We start from the raw sequence: 22527 nt of genomic DNA, 5'->3' as shown, positions 1-22527 counted from the left end.
ACATTTTATGGCCTTTTTGTTTTGAGTCAAATTCTTAGATTTAATCATAAATTAGAATAATAAGATATTATTTGTTACCAGGCAAATTAAATCAGTATCAACAGAATTTGCACAGAAGCTGCATATAAAGTAGCATTTACATGTATTTACACATGTTTAATGCAAGACATGAATGCATTTAACATGCAATTACAAATGCATAAATAATGTTTTGATATTAAAGATAAAACATTGGATACTGAAATTTATGATAATTTTAATCTTAAATTAAAACCGCCAGTAGGTGGCAGCAAGTCACTGTTAATAAGTGAATCACTGTGATTGAACCAGATCATTCAAATGGCTGATTCATTCAGGAACAAATCACAATCATACTGTGATGCAAAACATGTCTGTGGCTGTGGAATTATTTTTGTTGGCAAAAAGCACAAAAACAAGAAACACAGTGTCTAAAAAGTAAGTCTCTTTATTAACTTCTTGTTTATTGAACTTGTAAAACTTCAACATCACATTTGTAATCATGGTCATTTTTGGAAAAAAACTGCACTCTTTCTGTGAAATCGTGTCAATAACAATGCAGTAAACGGTAAAACTTTTTGCACTACAAACCAGTGTGTTCATAATTACGATAATACATTAAAATAAAATGATAAGACACACCAACTTTCAATATCAAGCAGCAAAACAAACGGAAGCTAGATCCATAGAATTAACAAATGAACATCAAGAAAAATGTGGATACTTAAAACTTACGGGCAGGTGTGTGCTAAGGCAAGCTGGTGCTGAACTCTGCAGGACACCGTCTCTCTGGTGACCCCTGTATTAATGCATTTAATTATGGTGTGTGACCTCACTATCAAGCGTACATTAAAGGTTACAGAAGGTGACAAACCTCCCCTGCTCCACTGCTGGATCACCCCTAGCACGGACTGTCTTGCAAACCAAAAAGACAGCGTCAAAGGATGTAGTCTGATTTAACAACCCAGCTCCAGCCACGGCTATGTCTGCTGGGCCTCAGCTATAACGACTCTTCTCCCTGCTTTGATCCCATGGATGTAAACGGCACATCCTGTTGTGCAACTCCAGCCTCTAAGGCCATCTTGTTTCTTTTATTTTCCTGCCTAAACAGCAGTGACAATGTGGACATTAACATAATTCTGTCTCCCTACCCGTGAACAACAATTTAGTTGTCAGATCCTAAAGTGCAAGGCAGGCTGAAACCATAGCCTGTTATATTGGAAGATGTGCTGTGCTGAGCCGAGCTGAGGGGGTAGCCAATTACTACAGCAGCCCTGATCAGGAGAAAGCAACTCTCTAGTCAGGTGCATGAGGGGAAAAAGTACAGAATAGATAGAGGACCAATAGAGTATAATAGATAGCCTATAGAAAGAGCTCCCACAAACAGAGAGAGAGTTAGAGAGAAATGAGGAAGTAGTGGAGGGGACAGAAAAGGTTTTTCTGCTTCTGCTTGCCACCCACTCAGAAGGGAATTCTCTCATTAGAAGGGCAGGTAGGATGGAAAAAATATCACACCAGCAGGTCTTGACACAGCTGTGCCTACAGACACGGCTCGTTTCCAACTCACAACTTCTTACTGTTGGACTGTGGGAGTTGGGGGGTTTGAAGTGGGATGGGCCCCAGTCCAACACTTACTAACTGCAAACACAGAATGTCCCAAAAGACATGTTGCTGCTTTTTGCTTTTACAGATGCCTGTGGTGATCTCTTCAAACAGGGCTGTTTATTATTTCAGGGAGGACAGCAACCTTCTCCTAAAGTCTGTCCACTTCATGTCGGCTGCAAAAGTGCTGAAAAACTGAAAAATCAGCTAAATAATTTGGGGGTCCATTATCATTTAGGTGCTTATCTATGTATGCATTATTTATCTGTGAAGTCTTCAGACAACAGAGAAGTAAAAAGAAAAAAATGTCTCTGAAATTTTGTCTGAAGGTTTAAATAATTGTTGTTTATGTTGTTTATGGGGGTATTTGAAGGCCAAGTTCTGCAAAAATGTTTTTGTAATGTTCAATAAAGGAGTTAATGTTTAAGTATTATAAGTATTTAAGTTTTTTTTCTGTGGTATTGAGTATCATGTACGTTTAGTGGTATCATTACCAGCTACTAGATTTTTGGTATAGTGACGTAAAACTGTTTTAAGTGAACAGTTGGGAGAAGATATATCTGCAGTTGTCTATATTGCTGACAGGCGTACCGATAGGTCAGTTGGATTATTTGGTCATATTTTTTACTGACTATTTAGTCCTAAAACATCTTAGGAAATTTTTGTTTACAGGAATTAGTCCAGTAGTTTTTGCTGTGATATCAAAATTGTTATCAACATTTCAATGGTCTTTAGACTTATGATATCGTAACAGCTTTTGATGTGTTTAGTTTAACTCATACATTACTCATATTCTGAAATAAGATTTTGGTCATTTTGCCCATATCTACTCTGAAATGCACATTTCAAAAAAAGAGAGATAGAGACTGAAAGAGATCCCAGTATTTAGGAGAGGAAGAACACCCTCTATCCACTTTTAAATACAGTATCAGAGTAATGACGCTACATGATGATACATAATTGCTATATGATGAAATGTTTAAAACTGGAAATACAAATAATACAAAAAAATACAAATAAGGTCCATTTTTGAGACATTTTTCTGCATTCCGGTTGGTGTGAAATGTTGAGCCATTGCTGTTACATCCAATTGCTAAAGTATTTGGGTACTTGTGCGTTATATAGAAGTGCAAGTGTGTCGTATAAAAGTGGACATATATTTCTATGGGGAGAAGGTGACTGATCCTGAGATTATCTGAGATGCCACTCCTGAAGGAGATGGTTTAGGAGCTTTAACAATATCAGTCACGCCAGCTTGAGCTAGTCTCACCCTGGAGACAAGTGTGGGTCATGAAACTTGAGAGGTCTGAAAAAAACAAATCTAAAATCAATATCATCCACAACGCAAAAGTCTCTGCTCTCTCTCTCGCTCTCTCTCTATACTTCTGCAGTGAGTGACACTTGCTTTTAATTGTTGCTTCCCTTGGAAAGATCCAATGGACAGCTTGTTCAACCTTCAATCTAAAAGTTATCATCAATCACGGTTTAAAATATCAATAGCACATTACATCAATTCAGACACTTTCAAAGGCGATTACGATTATGCTGCCCCTTTTTCGGAGCTCGGGTCTAGTTGTGTCAAAATTCACAAATACTTTATTGACATTTGCTTCAATATGCATCACCCTGTAGCACGCTGTAGGCAATTGGCAGTGTCACCCTGAACGCAATGAAAACATAAGAGACTATAGCATTTCCCCCCTGTAGTCCACCCATAAAATCACTAAACATTAGAACAGACACTATTTGCAAAGCCACTCTTAACTGCTGTATCGATCCATTCAATAGTGATCTAATAAGGTTCTCGTGACCAAAGAGCAAGAAAATTGACTTGAAATAATAATCAGATTGCTATTATGATGAAATATTCCACAGCTTTTATATAGCAGATATAAAATATATGGCAATAGCACAACCGATGTGATGAGAAGACTGGGCTTCCCTTTTTTTGGAATGATCTGGTAAAACCCAATCTTTTTCACCGTCATTGAATTTCTGGCCGTTCTTATTGAAGAGCCATAGCCATTGGGCTATTTGTTAGAAGTCTGCCGTTGCACAGAACCTCTGATCCTGCTATCACAGCTCAACTGATGAACTCAATTTAAACTAAGGCCTGGTGGGGCCACAGACTTCTCAGGCAAGCTTGTGCTGTCCAGAGATTGGGCTGTCATCTAAATTTAACTCCCTTAGAAAAAAGATGGTGCTGCTTTCAGAAGAATCAGAATAGCTTCTGTTGTTCAAGAACAGAGACCTCTGTCTAATCTCCATGTGTTCACAAGGCTTTCTTTTTTACAAAAGCAATTTACCCAAAAAATGTAAATACTATCATCATTTATTTACTATCAAGTTGTTCCAAACCTTTTTGACCTACTTTCTTCCACACAAAAAAAACAACTTGATTTAATTGTGAACAGTGGTTCCACACTTTGAAAATTAATTTTCTAAACATTGAATGAATATGTAAATTCAAAAACACTGTCAAGCTAAAACCAGTGTAAATACAACAAAATCAAACTAACTCTACCAAACCTTCTGCAGCTAGCAAGCATTAGCACATGTTTATTTACCTAATGTGACATGGTGTCAGTATAAAAGAAATGAAAGTAATAAAAGATTCCATTGGTTCTTGAACAGTAACTGATTTTTTATAACATAAAGCACGCTCTGCAACCACAAGTATAGGCTCCACTCTTCACCACAGTGGACCTCACAAAACATAAATCCAAACATAACAAAACATTACATAGATAAAAACACAAGTCCCTCTCTTTTCTCATATTGCTAAAAACACATAAAACAGCACTTAATATCAACAATGATTCTCCCTATTCAGTTCCAAGCAAAGCATGCTGGGAAATGAAAATCCCCAGCCCAGTTTTAGAAAACTATGCTAAGAAAAAAGATTAATCCCAGATCGATTAACTAAACTTCTGTTTTACTAATGTAAATGGGTTGCACACAATTCAATTTCCATAAAATTTCATAAAAAGCTCATTTTAATGAAGTACACTGAGAACACTGATGTTAATGGATGCTAATGACAGGTGTAAAGTGGCTCAAATGATATGAGGGTCCTATGAAATCTCTTTTATTTTATTTATTTTTTTTATTTTTTCTATGTTTTTGGAATCTAATTGGTTTCATTTAATTTTATAATAAAACTAATTTAACAGCATGCCACTGAACAATGTTAGCATTTTTTTTTCTTTTAAGTCATATTGAATATTTAATAGTGTATGCTAATTAATGCATTTAGCATTTTACTTTTTAATTTTTTGTTTATTTATTTGAGCAAAATAGCAAATAATATTAAGAATTTTGGTCATTTTGAATTTTTCCTGCTATAAATTTTCATTTAATATAATTTAATCTAAGAGTCTTTTGTAATATAAACTTTTATTACGCCCAAATTAGGATTCATTTATTTCAAAATGTGCCTGTGAAATTCTTATTCTACAATTTTTCTGTCTGTGTTTTTCAAAGAAATCACAGGCCCCAAAGGGACTAAACATTGAGGGAAGAATGGGTTTTATGTGTACTGAACATTCTAAATGAATGTAATTGGCAATGAGAACAAATGTTGAAAGCCTTGCTGGACAACTTATTCAGATGTAGCTTCTGAGACATTATGGATTAAGAAGAGACAAGCATACAAGGCAATATAAAGTACAAGCGACAGGCATGTGTGTACAGGGCCCACAAGCAAATAGTAGAAAGCTGTTAGAAAAGCCAAGCTGAATTACCAAAGTCATACAATGAATTAATATGGATAAAAACAGTTTCTCAGACTTCTCATTTCCTCCATTTACATATGTCTGATATTCCACTCACTAACTCTCCAGTGAATTAGTTTATCTAATCTAAGAGACAGATGCACCACATAAAATCATCTTTGAAACCACCACATCAATAAATCAATGACTCAGAATAAACCATCAATTTTCTTAAACGGATGTCAAACCATGAACAAATGGTTACCTGGAACAAGGCCCAATGCTAAGTCACAATTACCACTTCAATGAGAGCACTTCTACATTGTAAGAAGCTAGACCTTGCTATTATCTTGAAAAGAAAAAGAAGAAGCATGGATTCAGGCATAATAGCGAAAGCCCTCTGAACCAGCATAATGTTGACTAAATCATATGCTACTATTCAGTGGCAATCAGTTACACTTAAGCGTCATAGTTGTGAAAAGAAGCAAGAAAATGATTCTTGGCACGACCAACTGTGAGTGACTGAACATCTCTTGAGGGCATAATAAAGACAACCACATCTTAAACCTTTTAGACCTGGAGTCCATAACTATGAATGTGCATGTGACTCTGCTTTCTGCCTTCATATAAAAATAAAGCACACTAACAGACATAATGACACTTTAACCAAAGTGCAAAAGAAATGCGCCTTTAAAAAACTTTATATGTTTTATATTAATGGGCATCTCATAACAGTTTGATAGATTTATAGTAAGATTAAACTGCTTTGTATGTATAAGTCCTATTTCAGCTGTAGCTTTATATATTTGGCCATTAAATATTATTTTTTTGACTGTTTTTTGAGTCTAACGGGAACCATTCACAAATCCTTGCTTCATACAATGCTTTGTGGCCTTTTACTGTGTTGTTGGGAATAGACAATTAATCAGTCCCATTTCCTTACATCTACATTACATACTTTCTTTTCCATGCTTTGCTCTTTTAAAAATCAATGCTTGATTAATTGCAAAAACCTGGTCTTTCCTGAGCAAAAGGATGATTGTGTCTAAATTAAGGAGCACAAACATCATTATATCAGCATCTCTCTTTCACCGATTATGTTTTATCTTTTTCATTTTTTGATGTATTAGAAAGCAGTAATATTGTCTGTAAAAGGACAGACAACAAAGTGAGCTCATATTAGAAACATAATGTGTTCTTAAGAATACATCAGTAATGTGAACCAGCCATGTAAATACTGAGATACTTTCTATTTTCCAATATTTGCCCTGAATCCTCAGACTAGACACACTACGCAGCCGTGTTCAGCTGTGCCTGCCCATAGTGCTGTTTGTCAGGCTGGCTATAGCCACTGTGACAAATCACCAGCAGGCAGCCTTGTTAAAACACTGATGTGGTTTAATGGGTGATGTCCGAGACTTGGGTACATCTGATGAGCTCTCAGCAGACATTAGTGACCAGCCATATCCACTAGAGCGATCACAATCCTAGCTGAAGTTTGCCTGTTTTGTATTTCTTCTTTACACAGTGAAAATAATTTCTAAACTAAATCTAGACTATGCAGCCTTTTTGGTTCTACACTGACTAAATCGTTACAAACATCTCATCTAAAAGTTGTCGGCATTCAGATACAGTAGGAGGCTGGCCTGAATCCACAAAGCCCAAAACAGCGACTTAATTCAGCTACCAAAGTGCCTGCAACAAACTGAAGAGAAAAACGAGCCTTCTTATGTATTTTCAGCCTCAGCCAAGCTCACCCATCCATGAAAATCCCATCTCAGGGAGAGAGGAGGTGAAGACCTGCGAGCACACACACACACATTCACTCGCACATAGCAGACAGTAAAGGACACGCCGCCAGATCCTCACTAAAGCCCTTTATCCTTATCATAACTACTCCCACAATTACTCACCTGAGTGGTTTACCTGTTTCCGCCAAGCCATGCTGCATTTTTACTGTCCTAGTGATACAAAAACCTTTAGGCACCAAACATTAACTGGGCCGCTACAGACAGGCACACGCAGCGGTTACATCACGCTGGAGTATGAGAGTGTGAGATGCAATACTTAAAGCGTAGACAGATACACAGGGCGGCATGCTCACATATATATCCACACACACCATGTGAAAAAAAATATCAACATGACTGCAAACAGACGCTTCTGCAGTTTACTTTACATCTCTGGGCATGTTCATTAAAATCTTTGAGCTTTGAAATGGCAAGGACTCACTCAATGGCATAATGAGCAGACAGCATAACAAGAAGATGAGGCTGATTTAACTCCACTTACAAATTTACACAAAAAATGAACAGGCTTAATTACACAGATCAACTAAGTGTTCAGAGGTGCCAAGAGAGAAGATATACTGCCTATTAAACATGAGAACAGAGCCACTTCTAGGGTAACCAGAGCTCCATATAACACACAAAGCCGTATTAACATGCACATGATCCCACAACAAATGCTTTACGCTTAAAGTCCAACATAAAATATGCATGTTTTATACTCTAAGGGGAAATGTGTCTAGTAGTGTTGACAAATCATTTCAACAAATAGTAGAGCTCAGTCTTACTGCACTATTGGATGGATGTTTTTCAAAGGTCGATGCTAGCATTCGAAGCACAGGGTGCATACACACTGTGGCTAAATTTGGTTGTCAGCTCACCTTTTAGTGTTTAAATCTGTTATGTACACTCGTAGTTCAGTTATTTGTGGGAGTGACAGTCACATTCTACAACAGAATTCATTTAGTGACAACCGCATTTACCAAAATCATATGTAGTACACACAGAATTTAACTAAACAACTAGATATTAATGACATATTTAAAAATTCAAAAACAGTTGTGTCTCTCTTCTGTATGTGGCATGCAAGAAACCACTTGAAAAGAGATTGTGGCAATAAAAAGACAGCAAATGAGAATAAGCCCAAATAAATTCAAATACTTTCCCTAAAAACTAAAATGTTCTCGACCTGAACCTGCCTACTTTATTATTTCCATAAATTGGATGGGCCAAACAACAAGCCCTAAGACACTTATAATAAGTGGGCATGGCAACACTTAAAGAGTAAACTCTGTGAAACAGCTTTCCAATCTGTTGACAGTGATTTAGTTAAAATGACTAAACATAGCAATTCTTTGGTCACTTTAACATTACTCTGGTCAAAAATATAAGATGTTAAAAGTGTGAGATGCCAAGATGCTTACCTATGGTGTAAATCATGAAAATTTCACAGTCAATTTTGTTCCGTACACACACGAAACAACAAATCGGGGATTCACTCCCATAAACTGGTCACTCCTGAAGCTTTACAGTGTCTACATAACCAAGGTTTGCCAGATCTAACCCACCCACTGTCACTTTCAGTCACTCACAACACATCTGATATCGACAGTGTACCCCCGTAAAAGCACTGACTTGTCAATCATAACAGAAAGCCCCAACATTAAGTCCCAAGGGAGGAGAGGACGACAAATGAAATCAAGAGGTAAATAAATGAATCAATGGATGAATAATAGATTAGGCAGCAAGTGGCCCCTTCGAGCAATGCCACGAATGCAATATTAATAAGCAGCTCTTACTGTTCGTCTCTGTGTCATCACTGACACTCTTAGGAGGAGCATGGGCCGAATAACACACAGCTGATCTGTACATTCGATCCGGATTACGGATTTTCTTCAGTCCTTCAGGAAGCAAAGAGAGAGTGGAGAAGAAGAAAAAAGAATTCTGGGAAAAGTACACCGGATGTACAACTTTGCTTTAGTCTTTATTTTCCCCATGCACATAGCAGGAACTTATAAGAATGTTTACCAGGGTCAGCAGTGTCGCGTCTGCCAAACCCCAGTCTCCCTCCCATCAGCAAGCCCATGCATCCCAAATGTGTCCATCTCCATGCTGAAGAACACCTCTCCCAAACAATATGCACCGCTCGGCCTCAGAGTTCACCATGCCTATTTGCTTCTCCCCCTTTTTTTATCAAATGCATTCAGGGGTGCATTTAAAGGGATTACTTTGGCCTAAGGTGCTGCCTTGTGGGGAGAAAATGCAGTTTCATTTGCAGGCAGGGGTATGGACAAGGAATGTAAAAGCACCCGGTTCTCTTGTATCTTCAGACCCCATGCACATTTTCATTAACTATAACAAAGTGTCATAGATGGCTCCAGCTGTTAATGGCTAGAAGTGTTAACACTGCCAAGAGAGAATACAATCTAGACCACTGCATATAAAGTAGTAACTCCAATGCTAACTGGTTTGTTCAAAATTCACCTGACTTGTGTTTCTTGTATTTTTTCTCTTTTCACTTCAGTCTTGCTGATAAATCTGTAGGTGCTGAAATAAACAGCCAAGAAACAGCCCCTAACAGGTAGCAATGAGGGCTGCAATCAAATTCATTGTGGTCCCAGGGCTGTTTGGTGAGGCTCAATTTTAGTAAGCTACACCAATCGATGAACTTAATGTGTGTTTCTGTGTGAGGCAGGTAGGGAAGGATCGAGACAAGTCGAAAGGATCTGTTATGACTCCCCAGTAAGAAGTGACATCTCCATCTATCCCTGCCCTTCCCTAATTCAATTAAAAAAAGAAAAAAATATATCAAAGCATATTCTCAAACTAAGGAAAATTACTATGCACAGATCTTTAAAAGTACATTTTCTACATAATGGCTCAATATGTCAAAAATCCCTCTTAAGAGAGCTTGTTGTGATAAACAGCACCCTAATCTCTGAATGAACCACCAAATAGAAATAGAAATATGGAGCACAACATCATCAAAAATTAAATTAATAATCTGTTATCATATACTTATGTTTTGTGTTTCACTAAGAAAAAAAGACAAGTTTGGAACTTGATGACAGTGAGAATTATTTTTGCTGTGGTTGTTTTTTAGGTTAACTTTCCCTTTAAAAGTACACTTCCTTCGCACATCTGAATCCACCTTCACCACCTTCCATAGGTACAGTCCCAGTTCCGGGCAATCTAAAAAGTGAGCTAGGTCATATCAGGAGACAGAAGAACTCTATGGGGTGCGTGAGACATTAACCATGTTTTCATAGCAGCCTCCAGCTAAGAACAGCCTGTCCTTATGTGCAAAAAACCCTGCCAAATAATAAGGCCCTGGAGAACCGTGCTCTATGCAAACATTTTAAATGCTTCAAGGACAAAAGGTTAAAATACAGGCAACAATCCGTGCTAAAATGAATGGCGTGCAACACATACAATGGCAAACTACATGCTGAAAATGAATAGGCCTGGAAATTAAATATAACACACTGCTGGCTATATGGGACTCTGAATTTAGTTGTAGTACGGTGCAGAGCACTCTATATTACTATGGAGGTGTGGAACACTAGCTCCTCCCCCATACATTGACCTGACAAGCATGACAAAAATAACCGAGGCTGTTCTGCAATGGGAGTCACAAGTCGGGGTTTCTAAAAAGCTCTTGGCTACTGAGATGCATTGGCAGGAAGCAGACCGGTCTGACACACGTTTTCGAAGGCTGGTTGTGTTTGTTTGCGTCTGAAATGCACACACAGACATGCAGAGATTGATAAACACGTGCACACACCCACGATCACACACATACGCACACAAAGAAAGAGCTAGTTTAGGTAGTTAGCCTCAGTGTTGTTTTGAAAACAAACGCGGATTTATATTTATGGTAATGCTTGTATTCTTAGCTGACACAGTGTTAAAAATATAACAGTGAAACATTTAGGAAGCTCAATACCACCCCCTTGTGGATTTCTGTATGTTCGGATCCCTGTGTTTCTCTGGAGTCATGTTTTAATGTCAGTTTATATTAGAATAATTTATTCTAACTACAGTTTATCAATATGCATAATTTACTACACAAAAGTGAGGTTTTATGTTCAAACTTATCTCCCGCCTTTTATTAGGCTACTCACCATCATGACAATGAACAATTCATCATCACTCCATGATCACACCTAAAGGCTAGTTTGTTAACTATCCAAAACGGTTTATAGATTGATTTTTTTTGTTTTAGCCAAACGTATTTATTCGAGCTATGTTTTCACGATTTCACCAAATAAAGTTTCTTTTAACTCAATGTCGCCACCTTGTGGTTGATAAACCGTTATTTTCTTTGATCTCACACTGAAGGTGAATTACAAACAAAAAAATCCTCGCAACTACTGTAATGACGACTTGCCAAAACCTTGTTGTTTATACGTTTTATATTGAAGGAAATCTGTCATATGAGCTGGTGACAGCTTGACAACTGTTTAAAATGTAATTCTGGTCAAAAGGGGCTTCAATAATACTAAAACAATGCTGTTCACTACGTCTGACAGTAATAATTAAACATCTTATTTCTGACAAATTTAGCAGAGAAATACTGTGGACACGCGTTATATAACTGTATTAAGCGTGTCTCTGAGTGAAACCAACTCGTTGCCTTGTTCATTCAAGAGACATAATCTGCAAAGTATTCAAAACAGATGTTAAAGAGAAATGGTTATGTATATTCTTCAGCAACACCTCTTCTTTCTTCTTGGCATAAGAATAAAATTGTATTTCGCGTTATGGTCGCCACATTCCTTTCTTGGTTACACAAGAATCTAGTTCAGATATTTAAATTGCTGTTTATGTGTGTAATCTGACGTAAAGGGGCAAACTGGTATAGAAGAACGTGTCCTTGAAGCAGATTTCAGAGTGAAAGCTTTGACCACATATTACAAAACCGCAAAAAAGAAGGTCAGCTGGAGTCTATGGACGCGTGAAAGTGACCGAGAGGGAAAATATCTACTATTAAACAAGCTTACCAGCAGTATTTTTACGACTCCTGGCTGTAAGGTAGTTTTAGGTCGATCTACGGTTTCCAGAACTCTACCCTTGCCAACTCAGAAACAATTTACGCAACCGAGGAAGCTTGGTAAATCGAAAAAAGAAGTTAGAAATCGACAGTCGTTGCGGCTCACAAGTTTTTCTTTGAGCGCGACCGTTAGGCTGAAGGAAACGGAGCGCGAGACGGATTTTTGAATTTTCAGAGGCGCTCGCGCTTTTGCTCCGAATTGTTTTTAAATATGTGTGATGCACACTGCTGGCTAGCTACCGATGCTGGCTAGGGTGATGTGATGTGATGTCTCCGTGCTGGAATAACGAGTGTGTGAGGATAAACACAGAGGCTTTACAATCCCCAAAGCTCCTCGATTCTCAACTGGCGGCTTTTCCCTGTCTGCCTCCAATTTTTTCCCCTCGCACACTCTTGTCGTACAAGTAAAAAATATCCCCGATGTTTCTGACTTACCTTCCGGCTTGTTTTCGGCAGCCATTTCCCCTCCGCGCGCCACATCCTCCTCCTCCTCTTCACGAGCGTTGGGTACCACGCGCGTTCACGCAGAGGACAGCAGCACGAGAAGGGACTGGCGAGGCAGAGGCGAGTCCAACCGGAGCGCACTCACGATTGGCTGTCGAACTATGACTGACCATGTTGTTCTAAAATGGCTTGCGAGAGCAAAGCAAATATCCTCCCCTTCGAAGTGCCTCCGAGAACCATTGGGTAACGCGTGATGTGTAGATACACCTTAAGAAGAACCGAGCCAATCCAAAGTGAGCGCTCTTGAGACGTTCGCGTGCAAACGAAAAGACCGTGCAAATGCTTCAAGTCGCTAAATTCAAAGGCAGAAAACGTGTTTTTTTTTCTGAGCTTTTCATTCGTAAGCAATTCAGAACAGGCTATTTGCACGTCAAGTCAATAGCATTTATCCGTTTTTACGCTGAATCGGATTTTATTAATATCTAGTTGAAAACTAAAATGACGTAAAAGATCAGAAATCCTTGTGACACGTTGTTTTTACAAATTGCTGGTTGTTATAAGCCATCTGCGTTGAAACAATGCATGTTGTTAAAACAATGCATGCCATTAGATAGACGTCCATAGATTAACCTTGAAGATGAAGCAAACGTTTGGGCTGAATGCGCTGAAGTGCTGCGCCATGGTGCTGAACGGACAGCTCCAGGTGGCAGCAGCGGTCTACTGTCACACTGCTCTTTCAAGAAAAATTTAGCACCCCAGACCTCCTAGATGTCTTATGGTTCACTGAAAGTATCCGGAAAGTATCCTACACTGCTGAGCTTGCGAGAGAAATGGTTTCCGACGACCTATTCCAGTAGTGTATGCATAATGTTGTGGTCTGGGTCCCATCTGAATTGCCTAGAAAACCTCAAAACTGCGTTTAGGAATATGGAAGTCGTATTATAACCGAGCTGATTAATTATTCGTTAGATTAAGCATTCGTTAATTGCATTGAGCATATAGATAATGGCTTAAATGCCTCTCTGCCCGCAGCGAATACCCGCCATGAAATGTTATCATTAAAACGTCATCTTTATTGCTTGCAGTTGCTTGATAACACGAGTGCTTTCCAAATCCTTATCTGTTCGTCTTCGAAGAGAAAAATCTTGGATTGTTGAATAAAATATTCTAAGTGACCCGTGGAGAAATCATTCGGGCCACTCTATCAGACGAAACATCTGGTAATAGAATAAACATGACATTGTGACTTATAAACAACGCATTTGTGGACTGACTGAATAAATCAAGTTCGGTGTATATATAGCAAATGTTTAATTTAGGATTAGAAACGTGTTCAGAAGGCTAATAATAATGCATAAAGGTCTTAAAATGTTGGTTTACTACAGCTTTTGGGGCACTTGAATTCTCTAAGGGATTGAAATTTATACTACAGCATAATTCTTTATGGAACATCTGCAATCTATTCTTGCCAGGATCACATAAGGATCACACATGGCATCACACAGAGGTCTTCACAGACTATCTACTCCTTCCTTAATTACCATTACGTCACAGAAACATCTTTGTTTCCGTCCTTTTAACTTATCGCAATATACTCGATTTAATGACTTTTCGAAGATTTTTATTCGCCAGTAATTAAAATCGAAGTGGACGTATTTAATGGTTGCACACATACTGACACGACACTGATTTATTATTGGTTTTTTTTTTTTTTTTTTCAAACACTAATGGAGCTCAGCTTGGATCTGACGTCAACTACAGCCCATTAACTAACTGAATGTTAATTAAGGCCAAAAGAGGGCGCCGGTTGACTTTTTAACTGAATAAATTAAATTAAACTAGAATGTTGGCTGAATAAAATATCTATAACGAATAAAAGCCTGCTAGAAACATCTTTTACGTCTTCAGTCCGATTGTATTTATTATTTTTAGACAGTCTTTGTTGGTAGGCTATTCTTGAGTGACGCTTCTGTTAAAATATACATTGCATTTGCATCACGCAAATTTATTTAAATGAGATTATATATGTACTACATCCCATCGGTAGGCTAATAAAAAGACGCTCGGACATTAATGAACTTGAGGCGAAAACGCGCGCTTTTCTACCGCGTGCTAAATATGATGTGGTTTTAAAATGAAAAGCGTTGCATATTTTATTCGTGTAGAGATACGTATGCGAGATACTGAACATATGTTTAGATTGTAAAGTGCGAAATTCCAAAAATGTTTCTACAAAAAAAATGTTTGCGTCCCCAAACACTTGCGGTCTTCACGCACACTTGTTAAAGATTTAAACTAAATACAGAAAAGACCGCAAGTGTGGGTATTGGGTCCGTATGCGTACCTTTTGGGACAGGCCCAAAGAACTCTCCCGTGCATCCTTTTGGTCAGTGCTTCTTCCCATCCTGAGGGTGGCACTGCAGCCCTTCGCGCTCTCCGACTCTACACGCCAAAAATCAGCGTAGTCTGATCTGGCGCTGGGGCGGGGATGAAAGGTGGTAAATATGGCGGCGGCCTTGGAAGAAGATGAAATCGACAATGATGATTATTATTCTCTGTTAAACGTCCGCAGAGAGGTACGATATATCGTTGTTAACAGAGAAGTTTGAGGTGAGAGAGTCGCGAGGGAATGGCAAACGCAGGCGCTTCGGGTATCGTGCTTTTAAACAAGATCCCACAGCATGTCGTTAAGCTGTGGCTCAGTCAGCACACCATGACCCTTACTTATCATTGTCTTCAAGCAGCGGTTTGACTGCATGGTGAGGAATAGATCGGATGCATATAATATGTAAACGCCTTATGTTTAACCTTAAACGAGAAGCACTAAGTAAGTGATTCTTTTGGCGCTTCTCAAGTGTAAAAGTGAAACTGCATCCAAAGTGTTGACTTCAGTCAAAAAAACTCTGCAGATTATTGAAGACTTCATTTAACGAGATTTGAAAATAATTCTTAGTGTGAATAATGAAAAAATCTTTTACCATTTACTCACTCTCATGTTGCTCCAAACCTGTGTAACTTTTTTTGTGTGTAGATGTTATATACATGGTTATGGTCTTGACAGCTGTGCATGCCAGCTTTTGGCATACAGTGTAATTAAATGGTGATTTTGGCGTTTTCTTTTTGTGTAATTTAGTGGACAGATTGAACATTTTGACACAAGTTTTCAACAGAACCCTTGAAAGGATTGTAATGTCTCTAGATTATAACTGCAGAACTTATTGGAGTTCTGAAGTTATTGGACTTTATTTTGCATATTTTTTTATGTTATTTCCTCCTAAGAGCAATGTTGTAATTTTATTTTTATGAGGTGTGATTTCTGTTTAACTTTATATTCAGGCCACACAGGATGAGCTCAAGGCTTCATATCGCCGACTTTGCATGCTCTACCACCCGGACAAGCACAGAGATCCAGAGCTTAAAAGGCAGGCAGAGCAGCTTTTTAATTTGGTTCACCAGGCATATGAAGGTACGTTGTTTTTGCGCACTCGTCCTTTTAAAGCCTTTGACAAAACAAGCCACTTTTGTTGCTTCGTTATTTCTGTCAAGGAAGCGTTTTGGTTTTAAATGCATAGTAAAAAATAAACATTCTGTCATCCATTTAATCACTCTCATGTTGTTCCAAGTCTGTGTAACCTTAATGACGTATTATGAATGATGCTAATAACTGAAGAAAGTAAGTCGTACAGGTTTGGAACATCACGAAGGTGACTAAATGATGGCACGGTTTTATATTTTTGGGTGGGCTATCCCTTTAACAGACCCTTTCTCTGTAGTAAAACAAATTTTTAATACCAAGTAATGAATATTTCATGGTTGTGCTTTATGTTCTTTTGCAGTACTAAGTGACCCACAATCTAGAGCAATCTATGACATATATGGGAAGAGAGGGCTGGATGTGGAAGGATGGGAGGTAAGTTGGGAGATTCGGAAGACTAAAAAATGTTTCAGCGTTCGTTTCATACTTCCGTAACATTTCAGGCAAATCATTTTCCCAATGGGCTTTTGTGTCATCTCTTTTGTGCTCGCTGCAATAATGATTTCTAGGTAGTGGAGAGGAAAAGAACACCGGCAGAGATCCGCGAAGAGTATGAGCGACTTCAAAGAGAGAGAGAGGAGAGAAGACTGCAGCAAAGGACCAACCCTAAGGTTTGACCTAATGCCTTCAAAGCAGCAGCCGCTGTCATCATTAATACAGGTCTCGCTGATTGTTCGCTGTCTCACTCAGGGGACAATAAGTGTGGGTATTGATGCGACAGACCTCTTTGATCGCTATGAAGAGGATTATGAAGAGATCTCTGGTGGTGGCGGCGGTGGCCTGCCGCACATTGAGATCAACAGGATGCACATATCCCAGTCAATAGAGGTATAGTGCTTACATCATGTTTTTTTTCCTGATGTATATTCTCAAAGATACGTTACTGTCCAGAAGCATGGGTCCACAAAAATATTAAGCAGTGCAGCTGGCACCTGGTGTGTTAAGAACTGTTGATCATATATCAATGTTTGTAGCAGCATATTAGAATAATGTTTGAAGGAAAATTCTGATTTGACAGATTATCACAGAAATAAATTATTGGTTACAATAGCCATAGTGAAATCTAACAATGTTTCACAGTATTACTGGTTTTACTGTATTTGTTTAAATAAATTCAGTCTTGCTGAGCATAAAAGACCTACAAATTACAAAAAAACTTAACTCCAGTCAGTTATCAAGTTATGATAGAGCACAATGCAAGTGTTTACATATAAATATGTTTCCTGTGTATGGTTAAATAACATCATATTCATTTTTTTGTTGCATTTATTTATGCATTTAAAAATGCATGAATTACAGTGACTTGGTATATCACGTATAAAATGCCCTGCATTTCTTTGAAACATTTTTTGCTTTGGAAAGATGAAATGTACTTGTCTGTTTTAAATGTATAAAAGGAAAAAAAAATATTTTCTGAAAATACTTTCTATGAGATATTCTAACCAGACAGTTTCTTTCTTTTAAAAGATTTGTATTTACTGTTATTTATTGTGGAAGCACACTTTCAGGTCTTCGGCCCTGATCTTAATACAGCTGTAAGAATTACATTCTGTCCATCTCTTCTCTCATAGGCCCCTTTGACAACCTCAGACACAGCCATTCTTTCCGGCTCTCTCTCCACACACAATGGAAATGGGGGAGGAAACATTAACTTGGCCTTGCGACGAGTCACCTCGGCTAAGGGCTGGGGAGAAGTAAGTGCTTTCAGGACTAGATAATAATGCATAATAATGGACTGGATTACATTTTTTTACTAAACTTCTAATCAAACATGATTCATACACGTTTAATACAGGTTGAGTTTGGGGCAGGAGACACACATGGCCCTCTCTTTGGGTTAAAAATTTTCCGTAACTTGACTTCACGCTGGTGAGTACAGCACATTAGTTCAATTATTACTTTATTTTTTTTCAAAAAAATCACGACTCTTGACTTTTTGTGTGTGCGTATTATATATTGATATATTTGTGTTTTTTAGCTTCACAACGGCTCATTGTGGCATGCAGTTTTCATCCCGCGGCATACGGCCAGGGCTCACTACTATGCTTGCACGCCATCTGGACAAAAACACTATGGGTTATTTACAGTGGCGCTGGGGAACTCAGTCTTCCATGAACACCAGCATCGTCAGGGACACCAAAAGCAGCCATTTTACCTTCGCTGTGCAGGTCAGCTGCATGTTTTGCAGAGCAACACCTAATCTTTATATAAAAAAAAAAATTTTCAACGACTGTTCATAATCTTTTATTATTGCCATATAGTTGGGAATTCCACATACATTTATCATGATGAGCTACCAGTACAAATTCCAGGATGATGACCAGACCAAGATCAAGGGCTCTGTCAAGTATGTATCTGTGGATGCTTGCTTTCTTAGTTTTTTTGTGTTCTGCATATAGATGGTTTGTAATTGTATTTGTATCTAGATATATTTGCAATTTTAACTAAAAAGAAGGTAGCTTGTTTAATAAATCTGGTTAGTACTATTAAAAAAATAATAATAATAATTTAATTGTGCATTCCAATTAATTTGTTTTTTGACTAGGATAATAAAAAAACATGATTTTTGACAATGGAGTTATGTTTTTGCAAATATCCTCTTCATAAATACATTGGCATTCACTTGCAGCCTATTTTAATCAACTCAAATCTGCGGTTTGAACGGTTTTGTAATTGAATTAGGTTAGCTCTCTATATTTATTTGCTTATTTCACATTTCACATTATTCAAACACACTGCAGTATTGCTGTAGACTCCCTAGGGGTCCCAGATCGACTGTTAAATGCAGCCGCTCTGTTGAATGTAAATAAACAGGAAATCTGTGTATTTGTCCTTGCAGTATAAATGCTGAATCTGTCTGATACGCTACATTGTGTGTTCATGTGACCTGCAGTTTATTTGTGTCTTATCTCTACCAATGGCCTTAATTATTCTCATTTTCTGTTCCTAGCCTGGTTAAAATAACAGCACTTGTGTTGCAGGTCAGGGTTTTTCGGTACGGTGGTGGAATATGGTGCTGAAACTAAGATCAGTCGACACAGTGTCTTAGGCGCTACCGTCAGTGTCGGAGTACCTCAAGGCGTCTCTCTCAAGATCAAGTAAAATGCTTTTGATCATTTTCAAACTATATTCCAATAGCAGTTTTTCGGTAGCTCTGAAATCATGTTATTTTTGTCTATCCCAGGTTGAACCGAGCAAGCCAGACGTACTTCTTCCCCATTCACTTAACAGACCAGCTTCTACCTAGTGCCGTTTTTTATGCCACAGTCGGACCCTTTGTGTTCTACTTGGCCATCCAGCGGCTAGTTATCAGACCTTACCTTCGTGCTCAGCAGGAACAGTAAGCCATTTTAGCTGATTAAATGTGCAGAGTCACAGTAACGCGTTTCATTTTGTTGTTTTTTTATTGGCCAGTTGACTTCCCAACGCTCTTCTCCCCTGTGAGTCTGGAAAATAATAGACTGAAATCAGTTTAAATGGCTGTGAAACTGTGAGTAAAAGAGCAAATGAGTGAATTAAAATTGAACCTTTTGTTTAGGGAGATTGAGAAGCAGCGAGAGAGCTCGGCATCAGACATTGCCAAGAAGAAGCAAGAAGCAGAAGCAGCTGTGAGTTCATAACATCTAAATACGTTGCAAATAATTTATAATGCATGACCGTTTAAAGTGGTCATAACTTTCACGGAAGGCTCTTTGTGTTGGGAGAAACAATGAGTTAGCGTCAGACTATCGTTCCTATCTGCACATCAGTCGCTGTGTCAGAGTGATAAATGTGTGCCTTCACTATGTGCATATACAAGCAGTCTTATTTGAAATCACTCTTTTCTCTAGGTTCTGCTGATGCAAGAGTCTGTGCGTAGAATTATCGAAGCAGAAGAGTCCAAAATGGGTATGGCCGCATTACTCCCGATAGGATTGAATGTGATCAAACTATGATTTGAACTTTTGGCCAAGTGAGGATTGGTAACTTAATCTTCTTGTGTGCCAGGTCTGATCATCCTCAATGCATGGTATGGCAAGTTTGTGACGGACAACAGCCGGAAGCACGAAAGGGCAAGGGTCATTGATGTGACGGTGCCTCTACAGTGCCTGGTGAAGGACTCCAAGCTCATTCTCACAGAAGCCTCTAAGGTAAAGCACAGTTATGCTTGCTTTGTAATAGGTTTTGGTCCAGAAGACAAATAAGGGATGAGAGCCGGGTTATTGGAATAGCAATGAATTCTCAAAAGGTTTTATCTAGTTTTCTGAAATGTTTTGTATGTGCTTTCTAAAGCTTGATTTTGCTCCTGAAATATTACATTCATTTTTTTGCATTGCTGTACTGAATAAAAGGGAAAAGAAAAATGTAAACGGCTATAAATAAAAATGTACACAAGTTCAAAGGTTTGAGGTCAGTGTGATGCTTTAAGAATATATTTTCAGCAAAGATGCTTTAAATTAGTTTAAACTGACAGTAAATACGGTTATGTCACAAAACCTGCAATTTCATATAAATTGTTCTTTTGAACATGTTTGATCATGTAAGAAGTATCAGTTTCCAGTTAATGTTAATAAGTGTTTTTATTATTATAGACATAATACGTTTTCGTAATATCCCAAGTAATGTAAAATAAAAAAGGAAAAATTGGAAATGTAGCTTAATGCATTAAAAAAAAGTCACCTTTTAACATATTAGCCTCGAATGTACTATGAAATTTACCTCAAATGTCGCTGTATGAAATGTTTAACAAAAACAAAAAATCAAACCTTGAGAAATCTGATCTGTTTCAGCTCTAATGGTTAATGCTGTAGTAGGTATTAATTGATTGTTTTTGCATGTGTGCCCTTAGGCTGGGTTACCGGGCTTTTACGACCCCTGTGTAGGTGAGGAGAAGAGTCTGAAGGTGCTTTATCAGTTCAGAGGTGTGATGCACCAAGTTCTGTGCGGTGACACAGAAGCACTCAGGATACCAAAACAATGTGAGTATGTAAACCATACAAAACAAATCTGCAGAGCGTTTATTTTAATTCTTAATATCCCAATGACAAATGCTTAATTTTGAGTTTACCAGCAGTAAAGATGAATGCTGTTCTCAATTGTAATTTAAAATCTCATGTTCTTTTGTCTTTCCTCTCCCTTGTAGCCCACAGGATTGATAATGACAGTTAGGAACATGTACCTCTTGAGCTGAAAGGGACAGTTTGGACTGGTATAGACTGACGAGACACAGATGTTCTGGACTAGTGCTCTGGAAACACTCTGTACCCTTAAAAGTCTTCATATACCTATTTATCCTTTATTTTGTTGCTATTTTAAATATTATTCTACATAATGTCTATTTGCAAATTAGAACATTTAATTGGAACATTTAATTTGCTGGATTTCCAAGAGCAAAAATGTCCTTTCGCAGGGAAAAAAAAGCTAGATAAAGATATATATTTTTCTTTTGGTAGGCCTTAAAACCATTTCTAAACAAAGGCCCCCCCTCCTCAAATATGGAGCCACAACGGTGCCTGTAATCATCACTCAGCAGAGAGATATTTTACCCTCATTACATCACACAGAAACATTGCTGCTTGATCCGACTCACTGAATCCCACAGGAGCTGGTGTACCCCAGCTGTCAGCCTTGTTTCTATATCTGACTTTTTGTACCACCAGCTTCCAAATAAATGATCTTGCAAGTGTTTAGGAGGCAAAGCATGTTCTTAGTGAAACCCTGGCTGCTTAATCATTTGCATTATTTTTCTCTTTCATCCCATTCCCTTGAGTCTAATATTTGGAGGCCCACCTCGCGTTCTTCACTTCTGCCAGTAGTGTCATAGGAATTAAAGGGGCCAATGCACACAATATGCTGGTATTGAGGAAACCGAATGTGAACTGTGTACTAAATCTCATGTAGGGCTAGTCTCCCACCTTGTGTCCAAAGACTTGAATAGCAGTGGATGAAGGGATAATAGTTGAACGTTCTGTTTGTATTTTAGACTCAATCTCCCTCAATCCCTGCATTTTAGTGCCATAATTCATACAGGGAAGATCTAAACCCCCATCACAGCCTTTGGTTGATTTAAATTTGTGTTGCCTTTTTGGTATTTGGGATCTTTATGCAAGAAAATAAATTTGTCTGGATAAATAGCATCTTTTATTTGAAAGATAGGCTGTATGGAATCACTTTGTTTGCTTTTTGAGTAGTATAATTTATATGAAATGTGTCCATTCTGCACACCTTTTGAATGATGTTAAAAAAGACAATCTATAATTGTTAGCTGGAGTTCAAAGGTGTTTGTTATACTTTACCTAATGGCCTATCACTTATAGACTGTCATTTTTAAAATAAATCTTCAAGGAACAATGGAAATGTATATTGTGTTTGAAAAGTGTACATGTTCTTTTATTT

At 38.1% G+C, this 22527-nt stretch overlaps 1 protein-coding gene across 1 annotated transcript; it reads left to right on the top strand.

Moving 5' to 3' along the window:
• The first annotated feature begins 15058 nt into the window (after positions 1–15058).
• Positions 15059–22492, top strand: LOC122329230 (dnaJ homolog subfamily C member 11). Its single transcript, XM_043225420.1, has 16 exons — positions 15059–15193; positions 15954–16083; positions 16454–16527; positions 16662–16763; positions 16843–16980; positions 17724–17846; positions 17948–18021; positions 18131–18320; positions 18414–18499; positions 19134–19250; positions 19337–19492; positions 19691–19760; positions 19983–20040; positions 20140–20282; positions 20981–21110; positions 21275–22492. Exons 1-16 carry the CDS (start codon positions 15122–15124, stop codon positions 21298–21300), a joined length of 1689 nt encoding a protein of 562 aa, XP_043081355.1. The 5' UTR covers positions 15059–15121; the 3' UTR covers positions 21301–22492.
• The last annotated feature ends 35 nt before the right edge of the window (positions 22493–22527 follow it).

The sequence above is a fragment of the Puntigrus tetrazona genome, chromosome 23 (assembly GCF_018831695.1).
Source record: "Puntigrus tetrazona isolate hp1 chromosome 23, ASM1883169v1, whole genome shotgun sequence".
Taxonomy (NCBI): Eukaryota; Metazoa; Chordata; class Actinopteri; order Cypriniformes; family Cyprinidae; genus Puntigrus; species Puntigrus tetrazona.
This window is presented reverse-complemented; position numbering and strand designations above follow the sequence as displayed.

Bases quoted from the DNA above. Each gene is read 5' to 3' on its own strand.
- LOC122329230 (XM_043225420.1), top strand. From the start codon at position 15,122: ATGGCGGCGGCCTTGGAAGAAGATGAAATCGACAATGATGATTATTAT. The intron at 16,981-17,723 runs GTATAGTGCTTA...CTTCTCTCATAG, and splicing joins ACATATCCCAGTCAATAGAG to GCCCCTTTGACAACCTCAGA. The intron at 20,283-20,980 runs GTAAAGCACAGT...GTGTGCCCTTAG, and splicing joins TTCTCACAGAAGCCTCTAAG to GCTGGGTTACCGGGCTTTTA.